A 16,636-nucleotide genomic window follows, 5' to 3' on the forward strand; every position below is an offset into this window, starting at 1 on the left:
TAGAGGTTTTAGAACAAAAATAAAATTTAGAAAAATCAGGTCAGTGTTTAGATTAAGAAAGGTGTGGAGTTCTGGAGAATTGTTTTATATTAACATTTCAGCGATATATCTGCAAGGGGTAAGGATTGGCTTAGCAAGACAACAAACTCCTCAAGTTTTCTTGGAATGAATCCATTCTTCTAACTGTTTCTATTTGGTTAATCCTACTAAAATGAAAGAAGAGTGCAAAGTTTAAGGAACTGGTTTACAGCTTAGGTTTCATGGCGCATAGCCTTCACAGCTCTCTTCTTTCTCCCTTCCTGCCCTAGGCATGAAACTACTCTGACAACTCCTGTCGCATTCCAAGCCACGAATCCCTTTTCAAATGATACAATTATTAGCAATTTGTTTTTTCCCAAGAAAACTAAGCCATGTGCTTTTATTTTATTATACATGTCTTTTAATATCTCTTAACAAAAATGAAATCTACAAATGACAATTAGAAAACAGAATAATTTGTTCTGCAATCAGCTGTTAGAAAGGAGGCAATTGATCGACTACGAAGCGTAAAAAGGTGTGAGCGGCAAATGAGTTTTAGTAGTGTCATTCTAAGCCACATTCTTGAGCGGTCTACATTTGATTGCATTTAATTTACTCTGTAGGGTTACCTGAAGAATAATCACATTTTAATTCATCGATCAATTAAAGGAGTGCATAAAACAAGTGGGATCCATGTAATCCAACCCACCCATCTGTAGTCTGCAGTCGTTTGGAGTTGTGACGGTGGCTGTGTAGGCCATTTTCTTCTCGGCTTGATTCTGGCGTAGGGGCGGAGAGGCTTCCTTAGCAGATTCTTCAAACTCAGGAGCGGTCAGACCTCTGGTATCATGCATCAACACCAGGATGTTGTCATCCATGACTCTGGACACCTTCGCGTATTCCTTGCTGGCTTCCGGAACAGTGAACGTCTCTGCCTGGCCTGGATCCTCTTTCCGTTTGGGGAGCAGTGCCAGGGCACCATCTTTGTTGACTTTGTGAATCTCCACATAATCCATCGGTTTAGCAGAGCCGAAGAGCGACTTCTCGCTAGGCAGCAACCAAGTGGGGTCCTGGCCGGGCTCGTTCCGTTCGCCTCTTTTGTCATCGCCGACAGTCTCCAAGGGTTTCGAGTATTTTGAGGGATGCGTCTCTCCTTGTCCCGTGAAAAGGGCCTCCGGGGCCATTTTAAAAACATTGCTCAGATTGTGATAGGAGGCTCTTGGGGTGTGGTGGCTGGCCTGCTGGGGCATGGGCCACGTGGAGGATTTGGACCCCATGGCGTGAAAGTAGGGGGTTTTCCCTTCCAAGTCTAGGCTCTGGGACCCCCAGTTTCTGCAGCTTTTCGGAGCGGGCTTGCTGGGCTTCTCGTCATCATGGTCGGGGGGTGGCTGGAAGGTGGGTGGCGGGGGCTGGGGCTCCTCGCACTTCTCGGACAAGAGGGAAGGACTGTCACAGCTCCCTCGGCCCGAGTCGTTGTCTGTTTCCAGGTGGGCCGGCTTCACGCTAGGTTGCGAGTGACCCTTTTCGGGAGCCGGCATCAGCTGCTGGTCCTCACTGTCATCTACTTCCAAAAACTCTACCAGGAGGTCCTCATAATCTGATGTCTGGGGGAAGCCTTGGCACCCCAGAGCACTCAGGAGCTCTTCAGATTTCCCCTTCTAATAAAATAATAGACACATGAATTCACAGCATTGGTGCTCCTTCCTCCCATGCGTCTACCTACTGCTCCCTTCTCGCTCCATCTGTGGCCGCAGATGGCGGCCCAGAGAACTGGCAATCTGGGGATGGACTGCTGTTTAGAGGCCACAGCTGGAATGTTACCATTAAGGGGTGAGGGGTGGGGTACTTGCCTACTTTAGGGGATTTGGGTGCCCCTGGGTGCTGGATGGTGTGGAGGAGATCCAGGCCATCCCCAGAAACACCCTAAGCTCAAAGCCAGATTCACAGCTGAAGCCTTCTGCATCCACCTGGTAGGCTGCTGTGACCTCTTCCATCTGTAGTTGCCATTCTCTACTCTAAAAGCCGGCTGGAGGCGCTTCCAAATGGGCCCAGCTTCACCGGCCGGTAGCTCAACCTTCAAGGGCCTGTTCCGAGATCCCGCCCAACCCGAGCGAGGGGGTCCACCTCTTTCAGATAGATTTTGGCCGACGGGTAATAGCGACCGTGTTAGTGGATATTTTAGTACCATTCTCCTGTCGCTTCAGAGGTGACCCAAGTGGGTAACCTCAAGCTCTACCCCAAAGTTTCGTGAGATCCTTCTTCTGTATTGCACACACATTTTCATTCCTCCTCAAAATCTGTCACACTTTCCAAATGATCACCTTCCCAGTTAGGAATCAAGCATGTTCTAACTACTCCATGGAAATCAGACTTTAGAAGCTTTTACTGCACGGACAAAGCCTACATTCGTGATTCGTTTGTCTTTTCATGGTGTGGTTAATTATTGCAAAAAGGTTAATGCAAGTTAGTAAATCATTTTACGTTCCTTCCCCTTGGCACTCACCTCTAGCAGATGTGTGTCAAATCCTTTTATCTTTGGCCCGGGGACAGGTGGCAGGAGGCAAGCTATCATGCTAGAAAAAACAAAAAAACAGCAGAAAATTTGTGAGGCAGATAGTTACTTCCACTATCTCTCTCCTTCTACGCAGGATTCTTCCCATTCCCAAAGCTAACGTCAGCTCTACCAGGTGTTTGCCAACTTTTTCTTCCTTCACCTACCCAATGTCCTATCTCAGTTCTCAGTTAGGGGGAAAAAAAGAGCAGCCCCCAGCTTGTCAGGTAGGCTTCACCCTCACCCCAAAGAGCTGTCCAACACTCTCAAATTCTAGTCTCTCCCTTGGCATTGCAGAAGCTCTCAAAAGCCAGGAGGAAAAGAGGGTACAGTGGGAGGGGTTGGGTTAGCCCTCAGTTCACCATTGGGTCACTAAATAATGATTTTGGGGTGGGTGGCTTCAGGTTCTCAGACCTCCTCAAAGCTTTCTTGAGGCCTCCTTGGTACTCCCACCAGGGTGAGAAATATTCATTGCCCAGACAAGGCAGCCCCTATCACACCCCCAAGTGCCCGTGCTGCTAGGCACCTCCCCCACCCCCCATTATGGATATCTATGCTAGTTTCTGTGTTGAAACCCACCTGTGACTGGGGAAATTTAGATTGCACATTAAAAGTTCATGGAATACACCTATTTTTTATTATTATTATTATTATTGTTGTTGTTGTTAAGCCCTTACTCTATGCCAAGCGCTGTGTTAAATGGTGGGGTAGATACAGGGTGATCAAATAGGATGATCAGCCCCCCTCTGGATTCACCATCTGAGGAGGCTCACTGAACAATAACTACAACTTAGACATTCAACAATCCTAATTTAAGAATGTTAAATAAGTTAACTAAAACAGTATTTGGCAAGGGTAGTTCTCGACCTCCTTACCTCTTAAGGCAACTTCAGTCTTTTCATGATTTCTTTCATTAGCCACTTTTTTCTCTACATGGTTTAAGCGCTTACTAAATGTCAGGCAGTGTACTAAGCATTGGGGTAGATACAAGTTAGTCAAGTTGGGCAAAGTCCATGTGTCACATGGGTCTTAGTCTTAATCCCCATTTTACAGATGAGGGAACTGAGGAACAGAGAAGTAAAGTGACTTGGTCAAGGTCGTACAGCAGACAAGTGGTGGAGCCAGAATTAGAACCCAGGTCCTTCTGACTTACAGGCCTGTGCTCTATTCACTAGGCCACATTGATTCTCAGTTAATTAAAGGGATTTGGTAATTGTACGTTAAGGGATGAACTCGGCCTGAATTTCTTCAGAAGCGCCAAGGGCAGGATAGAGGAGAAGTATTGAGGAGTCAGAGTCAGAGCTCTTCTACATCCACTTGCCACTCTCCTAACTGACTCTGAAGAGTTCCTTGCTCATTTCAAGTCAGACATATCCCAGAGAAGCTGACAGGGCCCTTAACCTTGAAAGGTTGCCCAGCAGCCCAGAATGAAAACCGCTGGGAAGGTAAGATAGGCATGGAGTTGTGTACCCATGAGGGTCTTCTGATTGGTAGGAACAGCTGTCTGAGTGCCAAGCACTGACTGGGGCAGGTCTTTGCTTCGCTCCTTACTCTATCTCCCAGGCTGCATAGACAAGGGGCTGCCCTGAAGCCATGCGAAGGGCAGGAACGTGGACAACAGACTAAAGGATGGAAAAGTCTGGAAGTATTTTTGTTAATAAGCTGAGGTAGGTTCAGAGTGGAGATGAGAGACTTGTTTCTCCAAAAGCAGTATCTCTGAATATTAGCTATTCATATCTAAGGGCTAAAAATTAATCACCAGAATTTGTCTAGCATTTATGAGTAACCAAATTGCTTTCATATCAATGGCCCAATTTGTCCTCCAAATGGCCATGAGAGTAGGGGGAGTCAGGTATTAATATCCCCATTCTACAGGTAAAGGAACTGAGGCCCATGGGGTTAAGTATCTTACCCAAAGTCACACACAAGTCTAGTGGCAGAGCTAGGATTAGAAACCTGGGTCTCTTGATTCCCGGGCCTATGGTCTTTCCACTACCTATATCAAATCTACACAGGACAAGCATTCCAAAAGGAATTTTCATCCCAACACGTCTCTTCAAAATACACTCTTCTCCTAGGCAGACCTCTCCATAATGCAAATACTAAATCCCGACAGAAGAAACTCATTCAGTCAGTTCAGGACCTAAGTATTCAGGCCTCTCACTGCTTTGATTAATCTCCTAAAGTCTGTATGCCTTTTGACTATTTCTCTAGTTGTAGCATCTGCATAGGATGCTTAGGAAGAGGTAAGCTTGGGAAGAGGGCAAAATTCAGATCAGTCTCGTTCGCTACGAAGCAACTCCGATAAGACTGTTTTCTTTGGGAGAGGGTTAAAAGGAATTGGGTTTAGTCATTCATCTTCAATGATCTACATTCTCTTTGCCACCATTCAATCAACTGTATTTTTCAATCGTATTTATTGAGCACTTATACTAATGCAGAGCATTGTGCTAAGTTCTTGGGAGAGTAAACTATAACAGAGTTGATAGACACCTTTCCTGCCCACAGTGAACTTATATTGAGCCCATTTTCCAAGATTTGGATCAAATTTTTATACAGACTCACCTGTAGCCTTTGAGAGCCATTGTCCAGATCATGATCAAGCAAACGACAGATGATAAAACAGCCACAAAAATCCACACTGTCATATCTTTCACTTGGAAGTCTAAAGACAAAGAGCAACACATATTTCAATCACAGTAAAAAAAAAACCCAAAGATGGAGGAGTTTCTAGATGTTAGAAATAATGTTTTCCTCATTAACAATGCCCCATGAAAGGTGTTGGACGGACAATACCACCCAAACCTTTCCTTAAACTGGATTTCCCCCAAAACAATGAGCTCTACTTAGGAATTAGGAGAGGAAGGAGGCCCAATTTAATTTAACTGAACATATTTGAGCAAAAGCAACGACCTTCACTTCAGGTGGGAATGATTTAAATTAGGAAGCACTATGGGCATTCGGCTCTCTTGAGACAAAGGGTCAGGGAAATAGTCGCACCAACGACACTACTTGAGAGAATGTCAACTCAAGGGGGAATCCACAGATAAATAGTAATGGTTGGAAGCACCAATAGGGCCTGGGTTTGTGGGAGATGTAGAATTGCCACTCCTTACTTCTTATTATTTAGAAGTTACTCATCTTTTTTCCTCCCTCTGCAGTGCCTGGGAGAATATGCTACCAGTTCCAAGGGCTCTTGCCACTCAGTTTTCCAGTGGATTCCCCACTCCAACCCCTGATTGAGTCCCCCTGCCTCTGCATGCAACCCATTCTGGTTTCTCGACTTAGGTAGTTCCTCCCCCACCCACTTCCTCCCCCCCGCCCTGCCCCCCGGGGATCTATTGGAAGTTTCTATCATCTGCCATAAACTTGGTTGCAAATCAGAACCAGGGGAAACCTTTCTCATCTCTTTTCAGAATGACAGCATTAAGAATTCTGAGGAGTTCAGTCAGGCCTTTGAAAATGGAAATCCACTGATAGGGGCTCCTGGGGAGGATCTCGCTTGGGCCTTGCCACCTGTTCTGCAAGAAGAGACTAGGCCCAAGGTCCAAAGACTACACTGTTTCTACAGTCCCTTTTTCAGACTTAAAGGATGGCAGTCCCCACACCTTCCTCTCCCCTGAACTCAGTGTTTTATGTAAGAATAGCAGGAGCCTCTCAGTCACTCACCATCCGGCACCCAGATGGAACTTGGCAGGCTCCACTGACTCCAGAATCCATGGTCTGGTTTGCAGCGAACTTCAACAAGATATTTCTGTCCTGGATTAAAACTGAATACCTTAAAATCTTTCTGTTTTCCAGCAAAATGATTCTGGAATGGAACATGGAGCAAAGAAGTTGTTTCTGTCTTTTGCTCACGATACAGTAGCCACTGATGGCAGTCAAGAATACTGGACACCAATTTGATCATTCTCGCCCACCGCCCCCAGGACTGGACAGGGGACAGACTGTTATAAAACCACAGATGACCACCCAATGTACCATCTGAGTGGTCAGACACAACTGTCAGTCTCGGAAGCAGCGTGGCTCAGTGGAAAAAGCCTGGGCTTTGGAGTCAGGGGTCATGGGTTCGACTCCTGGCTCTGCCACTTGTCAGCTGTGTGACTGGGGGCAAGTCACTTAACTTCTCTGTGCCTCAGTTACCTCATCTGTAAAATGGGGATTAACTGTGAGCCTCACGTGGGACAACCTGATTACCCTGTATCTACCCCAGCGCTGAGAACAGTGCTCTGCACATAGTAAGTGCTTAACAAATACCAACATTATTATGCCAGATGCTCTAGCTATTGGTGATGGTATTTTTTAAGCACTTACTATGTGCCAGGCAGTGTACTAACAGCTGGAGTGGACACAAGCAAATAGAATTGGACTGTGGAGCTCTCAGTCTCGATCCCCATTTTACAGATGAGGTAACTGAGGCACACAGAAGTGAATTGACTTGCCCAAGGTCACACAGCAGATAAGTGGTGGAGCCGGGATTATACCACCTTATCCTGAAATAGATATCCAAATTTTCCCTTACTTATAGGCAGGAAATCAAAGATTTCAAGACCCAAGGGCTAACTGAATCCATGAATAATGGAACTGGTATTTGTTGGTTTGGGGCAGTGATTGATTTCCCTTTGGGGCTGAGAGTTTAGGACATCCTACTCTGGACTAAAAGAGGAGATAAAGGAAGCAGCAAGGAGAGTTGGAGAGGAAACTTTATTCATTCATTCAATCGTATTTCTGGGGAGCCTACTGTGTGCAAATCACTGTACTGAGTGCTTGGGAGAGTACAATAAAACAGTAAATAGACACATTCCCTGACCCAAACGAGCTTACAATCTAGAGGGATGAGCTTATGAAGTTAGGTCTAAGTGGTCCATGAGTGGAGTTACGAAATGCCCATGGAAGAGCAGATCAGATTCTTTTTCTTCTTCTTAATAATAATAATAATAACAATAATATCTGTAGAACACTATGTGCCAAGAACTGTATTAAGCCCTTGAATAGATACAAGATAATCAGGTCCCACATGGGGCTTATAGTATAAGGAGGAGAACAGGTATTGAAGACCCATTTTGACAGATGAGGGAACTGAGGCTCAGAGAAGTGAAGTGACTTGCCCAAGGTCACACAACAAGTACGCAGCAGAGCCAGGATTAGAACCCAGATCCTGTCTCCCAGGCCTGTGCTCTTTCCACTAGGCCATGTTGCTTCTCTTGACAGCTGCTCCTCTGAATCTCAACAGTAATTAGTTAGTGGTATTTATTGGGCATTCACTGTGTTCAGAGCACTCTACCAAGCGCTTGGGAGAGTACACTACAATAGAGTAGGTAGGCATGATCCCTGGCCACAAGGTGCTTACAGAATAAAAGACCCAGCTGACTAGGGCCTTAACCACTGCCCCAACTGCTCGATGTGGGAGGCAAGAGTACCCAGCTCGGATGGTGCACTGGTTGCTAAAGGACTTTGGAAAAAAAATGATGCTATCACTCACCTCCCATTCAACCCCTTTCTCCGGTTTGAGTTGCAGTTCATATAAAAGGGTGACCCAACCGATCCTGACATCGGCCAGGTTGGGTGGGGACCACTTCACCCAAAGATATGGTTTCCCGTCTTTCGTATGTTTAAGTTCCAGGGTCAGGTTCACAGGAGGGTCTGGTTTAACTGGAGACACAAAAGAGGAGAGGTTGAGATTTGATTCCATCCTTCAGGCTTATAGCCATGCGATCACACCTCTTCCTCCCCATACTGTCCTCCCTGTGAGACAGTGTCTTTTGGAGGTAGGGATGTGTGTCCCGATTGTCTTCAAGAATTAAGAGGTATGATAGGCTACGGTAGAAAGCAAATGACATAAACCAATTGGGGAGGGGGTGGTTCTGAGAATCAGAACTTCAGAGAGCCAAACCCAATTTGATCAGATTATTTTAAGAAAAGCAGCTAATTCTGCATTCTGCTTGTCCGACCTTCTCATTCAGTCACTCCCAGATTTGACAGAGTCTCCCGTCATAAATGAGAGGTGAACCTCAGTCCAGTCACACAGACTTTGGGACTGAGAACCTACTTATTAAGCCCCTACTATGTGAAAAGCACTATAATAAGTGTTTGGGAGAGACCTGTGGAAGTAAAACTCACAGTTCCTGGCCTGCAGAAATGCACAACCAGACAGGGGAGACAAGCAAGCACAACTTATTGTTCAATCAGTGGGTGCAGAAGGAAGAACAAAGATACAACTTTTAGGAACAAGACTGCAAAAAGATAAATAATTAAGTTAATCGATATATATGTGCTAAAGGTAGTTTTGGGGGGTGACATATCCTGGGGGTTGGGGGTTCAGGGAAGAAGTGGGATTTCAGGAGATTTTGAAGATGGGAAGGGATGTGGAATGCCAGAACTGAAAAGGTGGGGTGGAACCTCAGATAAACAATTTGCTTAGGCAGTATTTGAATACAGTTTTCCACTTCTGTCACCGCTGGAGTGTCATAAGTAATTTCATAGCTGTACAAAATGCACCCAGCAGTAAAACAGCCTCTTAGTATATTCCACTACTAGGTCTGTTCAGAAGCAGGAATTAAAGAGAAAACAAACAGTAGTGAAAAGCAAAGTAGCAGCAGAAATCAGAGAAAGAAATGTTAAAGAAGGTCATAAGGAGAAAGGGAAGCTGTTTCAGAATGAGGAAAATGGCCCGGGAAACTAAACAAGTAGTGGCAAGACTCAGGGTGAATTTACCGGGAAGATAAGTGAAATGGGAGAAGGCACAAAAAATTTTCTGCTTTATCAACCATATGCTGCTCCGCTCTTAAATCTTACTATCTTATCCAGCTCATTTGCCCCTCAAGTAGCAGTAGGTTGTGACCCAGACGCATGCTGAAAAGGAATTGATTCAGAAGAGTCTCCAGCCAGCCAAAGGTCATTTGGGGATTTCTTGCCCTCTCATTCTCCCACCTACTCTTTCTCCTTCTCCCCCACCCTCCCTCTCTGCCTACTTACTTACTGTCTGTTGATTGGGCTTCTCAAATCTCTGAGGATTTGCCAGTACCAAGCTCAACTTAGATTTCTACCTGCCTTAACATGTTCCAGGTGAGACGGATCCCAGTAAACAGGAGGCTCATTTCCAGGAGGAAAAGGTCTAATAATTCATGGGTGCTGGACTAGACATCATCTTTTTAGTCTTATGAGCACATTCTCTATTGCCCCATTGGAAGAAAGGTCTCAAATGATGCCATAGTCAGCAATTTGAGGCTACTAGCTGGCAGCCGGTGGTCTTTAATGAGCACCAAAGTCATAGATATAACTCCAGAGAAAGAGGGGTCTAGGAAATGGAGCCTAGCATGAGGGTAGACAGCTTCTGAATTCCAGTCCCGACTCTACCAGCACACTGCTGTGACACTGGATAAACCACGATTCCCATTTCACAACGCTGACCCATATTAAATCAAAGACGGAAAAGCACACAGCTGAAAAATGGCACACGAGTGTTCCGGTTTTGTTATTAGTGGATCTACACAAAGACGCGGGACTCCTCAATCATTCTTGGTCTCCTTTCATTTTGTTCCGTTAAAAGAAAAAGAGTTTTCTTACGTATGTATGCCACATCCGCGTAATACGTGTCAGAGATATTACTTCCCATCTGGTTTGTTGCATTGACGAAAATGCTGTAAACTTTCCACATGGTGGTGTGGGCCTTATTGAAGTAACAGGAGTTGGGGCCTCCGGTTTTGTAGTCTGGGCATTCATAGATGACTTCGCTTCTGAAATGAAGGAAAGATGGATAAAGTAGATGTCCTGCTTTTCTTTTTTAGCTAATAAGGGTAGCTCTGGGGAACGATGACCTGGGGAATGAGTTGTCTAAAAGCAAGAGCTGGAGCGAGTATAGGCCAGCTGATGCCTTGGTGACAGGCATTAAAGGAGCTGAACAGGTCTCTGCTTTAATGCTCTGATCATGAGTCCCCTTTTTCCCTTCCTCCCTTTCTCTCAGTGCCACCCCACTGGAAAACAATGTACAGAGCAGGAGGGGTAGCAAGTAGGAAGAGAGCTCCCCTCCCTCCTTCAATCTTATATGTGTGCCTCTCTCCCTGATGGAAAGTCCTCCTTGTAGACCCTCCACAGTCCTTTTGTGGCTGCCAAAACTGACTGCATCATCTCTCAGCTGAGAGCTGGTACCAGAGACAGGGGCTAAAGCCTCTTTGTGTTCCCTGCAGCTCTGAGTGCAATCTTTTCTCCTCTTTTCCCTCCTTGCTGGAGACTTCCTGCCCTTTCTCTATCCCTTCCAGGGATCACAGGGGTGGCACTTGCCATATCTGCCATTTCCTTAGCAAGGCAGCCTAGTGCCCATGTGGACTGCGGTGTTGAATCTGTGCCTGGAGTAGCATGGATGGCTTTCGGGGAAGAGGGGCTGATTTGAAGAAAAACATATGACTCCATTCCTCCCCAGTAACTGCCCTAATCTTGCCCATTTTGAACTCCCCATCTAGATTCTCATGGTCTTGAGACGTGCGCCAATCCAAATATCAACTCCTTCTACTGTTAACTGTTTCATTAATGGTATGTGCTGTGAATGAGGAAGGGGCAGTTACACCCTTAAAGCGGACGACCTCAGAAAAGAAGATATTTAAAAGTCTTCTCAAAGGCTCAAAATAGCACACAAGGGAAATCACTCCTAGAGTTTGTATTTGAAGTTAAATAGTAATGAAGATATTTCCAGTGGGAAAAGTCTAATATTACATTAGTTACTGCCATTGGGAAACAAACTTAGGTGAAAGGATTTTAGGGATTTATTTCCAGGCCCAGATTCCATATATGGATGATCAGCTGGGTCCAAAGGTGCAGATACATCATACAGGGACCAGATTTTGAGCAGTTCAGTACCAACAGTGATAATTGAACATGTATGTGAATGCCAATATCCTTCCTTTCACTAGATCAATTTGGAACCTGCACAGACAGGTATTAGCTTCTAACCCTGGAGAGAGAATGCCTTTGCCTTTCCTCTCTATCAAACTTTCCATCATGTAGGAAAGTTATATAGGCACTCTAGACTGTAAGCTCGTGTGGGCAGGGAATATGTCTTAGTTTTTATACTGTAATAATAATAATTATGGTCTTTGTTTAGCGCTATGTGCCCGGCACTGTACTAAGAGCTGGGGTGGATACAAGCAAATCAGGTAGGACACAGTCTCTGTCCTGCACAGGGCTCTTCATTGCCATTTTACAGATGAGGCAACCGAGGCACAGAAAAGTGGCTTTCCTTAGGCCATAGAGCACTCAAGTGGCAGAGCTGGGAATGTACTCTGAAGCGCTTAGTACAGTGCTCTGCATAGAGTAAGTGCTTAATAAATACGACCGAGGGAAGCCAAGTAAAAGTTGCTTCCCTCAAGTAACTTCAGCACTTAAAACAGTGCTTCGCACATAGTAAGAGCTTAACAAATACCATCATTATTGTTACAATTGAATTCAGCTTCTTAATGGAGCTGAATGAGGGTCTTGATCTTAATAGAAAATTCTGAAATGATGGATGGGGTAGTCGCTTCGTGACATTATGAGTGTGTTCAACAAAAAAATGACCCCTGGAGGGACCATAGTACTCAGCCCCTCCTTGCAACTCCCAGGACGTTACTAACCAGGTGGCACAGTGTGTGTGTGTGTGTGTGTGTGTGTGTGTGCATGTGCGCGCGTGCGCACATGTGCTTTTGGGACAACAACATTCTTCAACACTCCGCGTGGAGCAAGTGTGAGTCCTCTGAATGGTAGGAAATCCAGCCCAGGAAATAGCATCCCCCATGTCATCTCTGCAGATGAGATGATGAGACACAGGCAGACAGTAGGATCACAAGGCAATGGAGCTTTTTACCCTTCTTTATTGTAGAACAGAGTGTAGTTGGTAGGAAGTCCTCCATCCGATCCTGGCTTCCACCAGCAAGTGAATGTTTCCTTGTTTGGAGTTCGACACATATCTACCTGAGGCTTGCCAGGCGGTGACAGCCCTAAGGAAAGTCATAAATCGCCCGGGGTCATTATCTCATCCCATTTGACTCTTTGTGAAGACTGTTATACAAGTCGAGGGGTGTCTGGGGGTTCAGGCTTGGATCCAAGGATGTGACTCGGGGGAGTAAGGGCAATAAGATAGGGGCATCTGGGTGAGCCAAGTGAGCACCAGGAGACTTGTTCATCCCAAGCGCTTAGTACAGTGCTCTGCACATAGTAAGCGCTCAATAAATACTATTGAATGAATGAATGAATGAACCCCCTGACCCCTGACCTTGGCTACACTTTCATTCTCCAATGTCCCTAATACTGCAGGTGTGGAGGAGCCAGGGAGTGCTGAGTTTTTAATATCCCACTTTCTCCATTCTCACAACAAGGTAGGGAGCCATTATTTACCATCTGGGGAACAAAGCACTCTGGGCCATGGGAGATGACTAAAGCAGGTTCTGGGATGCCTAAGCCCCGGTGGTGGGAAGGGAGAGGTAAGGTTGGGCATATACTAGTGAGGGACACAGCACAGGATCCCCCTCAGCCCTGACTGTCCCACACACTCACTGCTGGGGCCTGGCTCAGGAATGGGAAGCCATGAAAGGTACCTTTGGGCTCACACTCTTTCCTGGTAGTCTGTATTTCATCTAGATTCCCAGCTCTAGGAGAACCTGCTCTGGAAGAGTTGGACAGGATGACTAGTAGGAGCAGTGGCAGTAATAGTATTTATTAAGTGCTCACTGTGTGCCGAGCACTATACGAAGTGCTGGGAGAGAGTATACAGGATAGAATTAGATACGGTCCCTGGCACTTGGGAGGACTCAAAATCTATGAGGATGAGGAATTGGGATCCTCCATTATGGGGATTTTGGGGAGTTGATAATCGTAATACTTTGAATTTTTAGAATATCTTAGCTTTCTAAAACATATCTATGCTCTCATCCTCTCCTAAATATCTCTCTGGAAGGGAGGGGAATCAGGTATTATTATACCCATTTGACAGATGAGGTGACTAAGGTTCTGAAAGATGAAGCAACTTGTTTGAAATCAAAGAGCAGCTCACTGAAGAGCTGGATCTAGAACCCAAGCCTCCTAACTCCCAGATCTGCCCTCTTTCCACTGCACCACACCGGACCAAGCTTCATGAAACCTCCACGTGTCTGTTCAGGAGAAAGTAGTCAACTCTCAATCATTCAGGGACTTGTCCAGTTTTGGGGTAGTGCAGATCTCTCAGTTCTCCCCTTTCCTTCACTCCACACCTTACTCTCATTAAGTATGTCTAACCCCTTCAAAAGAAAATGGAGGTGAAAAGGGGTTCGGAAAACAAATCCAGATAACGCTCACTGGACAGCAACTCTTGAAAAGAGTGTCTGGGAAGAAGGCTGAAGCCAGTGGTGAAAATGAACATTCTGGGTTATCTGCAGATTTCATTTATCCACTCTCTGGGCTTGCCCTCCTTAGTTTAAGGTACAGAGGGTCGATGACATGTTTTCCTAGAACAATCCACAAGGGTGGGAAAGAAGGGGCATGCAAAATGATGCCTTTCTGGGGCCTTCTAATCTTAAAGTATCAGCAAATCAACTGCTAGGAGGCACATGATTTGAGAGCAATGCAGCCGGGTAACCTCGCGCCCTTCCACCCCTGGCCGATTTGTTTTTCTTTCCCACAACTGGAGAGGAAGGGAGTTCCAGCATTTCATATAAACACTGTCGACACAGAAAAAGAGTGGCACAGTCTCATACTCACCCGTCAGAAGTTCCATGTTAAGGAAAAGCAGAAAAATAAAAGCAATTGTCGATGCCACATTTTTCTTCATCTTTGCTCCTCTCCAACAGGAAACTTATCAGAAGCTCACTGTAAGAGAAAGGACCCAGCTGATGAAAATTCACACAGCCCACTTCCTTGTCGATGTCTGTGTTTACTTTTGCTCCTGGTTGAAAACGAATGACAAAAAATGAAAGAATACAGGACAGACAACGTGAGAGGGTCAGTAAGTGTTGCTTCTCAGAAAATAACTGGATGCGCCGGGCAAGTTTCTGACCAGCAGGGGCCAGCACAACACAGTTCTCCAGGCCCAGTTTAGGCACAAGGTGTCAGAAGATAATTTCCGATTTCTCCTAGCAACATGACTTTAGCATCTTATGATCGCAGCATCTTTCTGGACCTCACTAAGCAGAGGACTAGCTGCACTGATGCTCCGTCCTGGCTGGTTGTTTTGGCTTCTCCCTCGGTCACGTGAGGAAGAAGCAGAGCGGCAAACTGAAAAGAGCACATGATTGAGTTTGGAGACCCGCGTTCTAATCCCGGCTCTTCCACTTGCCTCCTGTGTGACCTTGGGCAAGTCACTTAACTTCTCTGTGCCTCAGTTTCCTCATCTGTAAAATGGGATTCAATACCTGTTCCCCCTCGCCACAGACTGTGTGCCCCACGTGAGTCGGAATCCAATCTGGCATGATTCTATTTACCTCAGTGCTTAGCACAGTGATTGGCACATAATGAATGTTTAGCAAATATCAACATCATCATTATCATTATCAAAATTATGAAAAGTGCTATAGGCACCAATGTGCTGACAACCTTCGGAGTCCTCTAGACCGTAAGCTCTTTGTGGGCAGGGAATGTGTCGTTTATTGTTATACTGTACTCTTCCAAGTTATTAGTACAGTGCTCCGCACACAGTGAGAGCTAAATAAATGCACTTGAATGAATGAACGCGGTTAGCTTTGGGGTCAGAGTGCAAAGTTAAATTTGGTTCTTTGCAGCTTGGAAGGTTCCTCCTTCCTCTATCCCCCCTCCTACTCTGCCCTATTCAACTTCCAAGATTTAAAGAAAATTTTTTTGAGAGGGAAGGATTTTAAAAGTCTCATTTGAAAAGGGCTCATATGACTGGTAGGACTTCAAACAATTCTCCCAAAACAATAGACTTGATGAGCTAAATGCAAGCGATTCCAAAACATATGGCTTAAATTACCCTGAAAAACACCCGGGTATTCCAATCAAGGGAAGTAAGAGTAGGGGCAACATCACCAGATCAGAACAATCACCCGATATTCCCGTCAAAAAGCAGCGTGGCCAAGTCCTTCAGATGAGACAAGGCAAAATTGTCCTTAAACTTCAAGGGGGACAAGGTAAAAGTTCTGAAAGCATCGTTCTCTTTTTGCAAAAACAACTCAGGAGCACATCCCGAGTTGGTCATCAGGCGTACTGTTCCCCTCTTTTCCCTTGGCATCCTTCATTCATCCCTCCCTCATCCCCGCAGCACTTATGTACATATCCATAATTTATTTATTTCTATTAATGTCTGTTCCCCCCTCTAGACTGTAAGGTCCTTGTTGGCAGGGAATGTGTCTACCACCTCTGTAGTCCTCTCCCAAGCGCTTAGTACAGTGCTCTGCACACAGTAAGCACTCAATAAATACGACTGATTGACTGACTGACATGTACTGTGTCCAACCTGATTAGCTTGTATTCATTCATTCATTCAATAGTATTTATTGAGCGCTTACTATGTGCAGAGCACTGTACTAAGCGCTTGGGATGAACAAGTCGGCAACAGATAGAGACAGTCCCTGCCGTTTGACGGGCTTACAGTCTAATCGGGGGAGACGGACAGACAAGAACAATGGCACTAAACAGCGTCAAGGGGAAGAACATCTCGTAAAAACAATGGCAACTAAATAGAATCAAGGCGATGTACAATTCATTAACAAAATAAATAGGGTAACGAAAATATATACAGTTGAGCGGACGAATACAGTGCTGTGGGGATGGGAAGGGAGAGGTGGAGGAGCAGAGGGAAAAGGGGAAAATGAGGCTTTAGCTGCGGAGAGGTAAAGGGGGGATGGCAGAGGGAGTAGAGGGGGAAGAGGAGCTCAGTCTTGGAACGCCTCTTGGAGGAGGTGATTTTTAAGTAAGGTTTTGAAGAAGGAAAGAGAATCAGTTTGGCGGAGGTGAGGAGGGAGGGCGTTCCAGGACCGCGGGAGGACGTGACCCAGGGGTCGACGGCGGGATAGGCGAGACCGAGGGACGGCGAGGAGGTGGGCGGCAGAGGAGCGGAGCGTGCGGGGTGGGCGGTAGAAAGAGAGAAGGGAGGAGAGGTAGGAAGGGGCA

General features: G+C 45.7%; 1 protein-coding gene across 5 annotated transcripts in view; it reads right to left on the reverse strand.

Annotated features, from left to right (window-relative positions):
- Positions 1-383: 383 nt before the first annotated feature.
- Positions 384-16,636, reverse strand: part of PRLR (prolactin receptor) — a 172,167-nt gene continuing 155,914 nt past the window's right edge. For all 5 annotated transcript variants that reach the window (XM_029060808.2, XM_029060805.2, XM_029060806.2 and 2 more), the window contains 8 exons: positions 14,273-14,380; positions 12,405-12,537; positions 10,136-10,305; positions 8,052-8,221; positions 6,239-6,380; positions 5,135-5,234; positions 2,522-2,591; positions 384-1,676 (listed from right to left, as the gene is read on the reverse strand). In XM_029060808.2, coding sequence (XP_028916641.1) covers positions 678-1,676; positions 2,522-2,591; positions 5,135-5,234; positions 6,239-6,380; positions 8,052-8,221; positions 10,136-10,305; positions 12,405-12,537; positions 14,273-14,342 — 1,854 coding nt within the window. In that variant the 5' untranslated portion in view covers positions 14,343-14,380 and the 3' untranslated portion in view covers positions 384-677. The remainder of the gene's footprint in view (positions 1,677-2,521; positions 2,592-5,134; positions 5,235-6,238; positions 6,381-8,051; positions 8,222-10,135; positions 10,306-12,404; positions 12,538-14,272; positions 14,381-16,636) is intronic.

Source organism: Ornithorhynchus anatinus, chromosome 3, assembly GCF_004115215.2.
Source record: "Ornithorhynchus anatinus isolate Pmale09 chromosome 3, mOrnAna1.pri.v4, whole genome shotgun sequence".
Lineage (NCBI taxonomy): Eukaryota > Metazoa > Chordata > Mammalia > Monotremata > Ornithorhynchidae > Ornithorhynchus > Ornithorhynchus anatinus.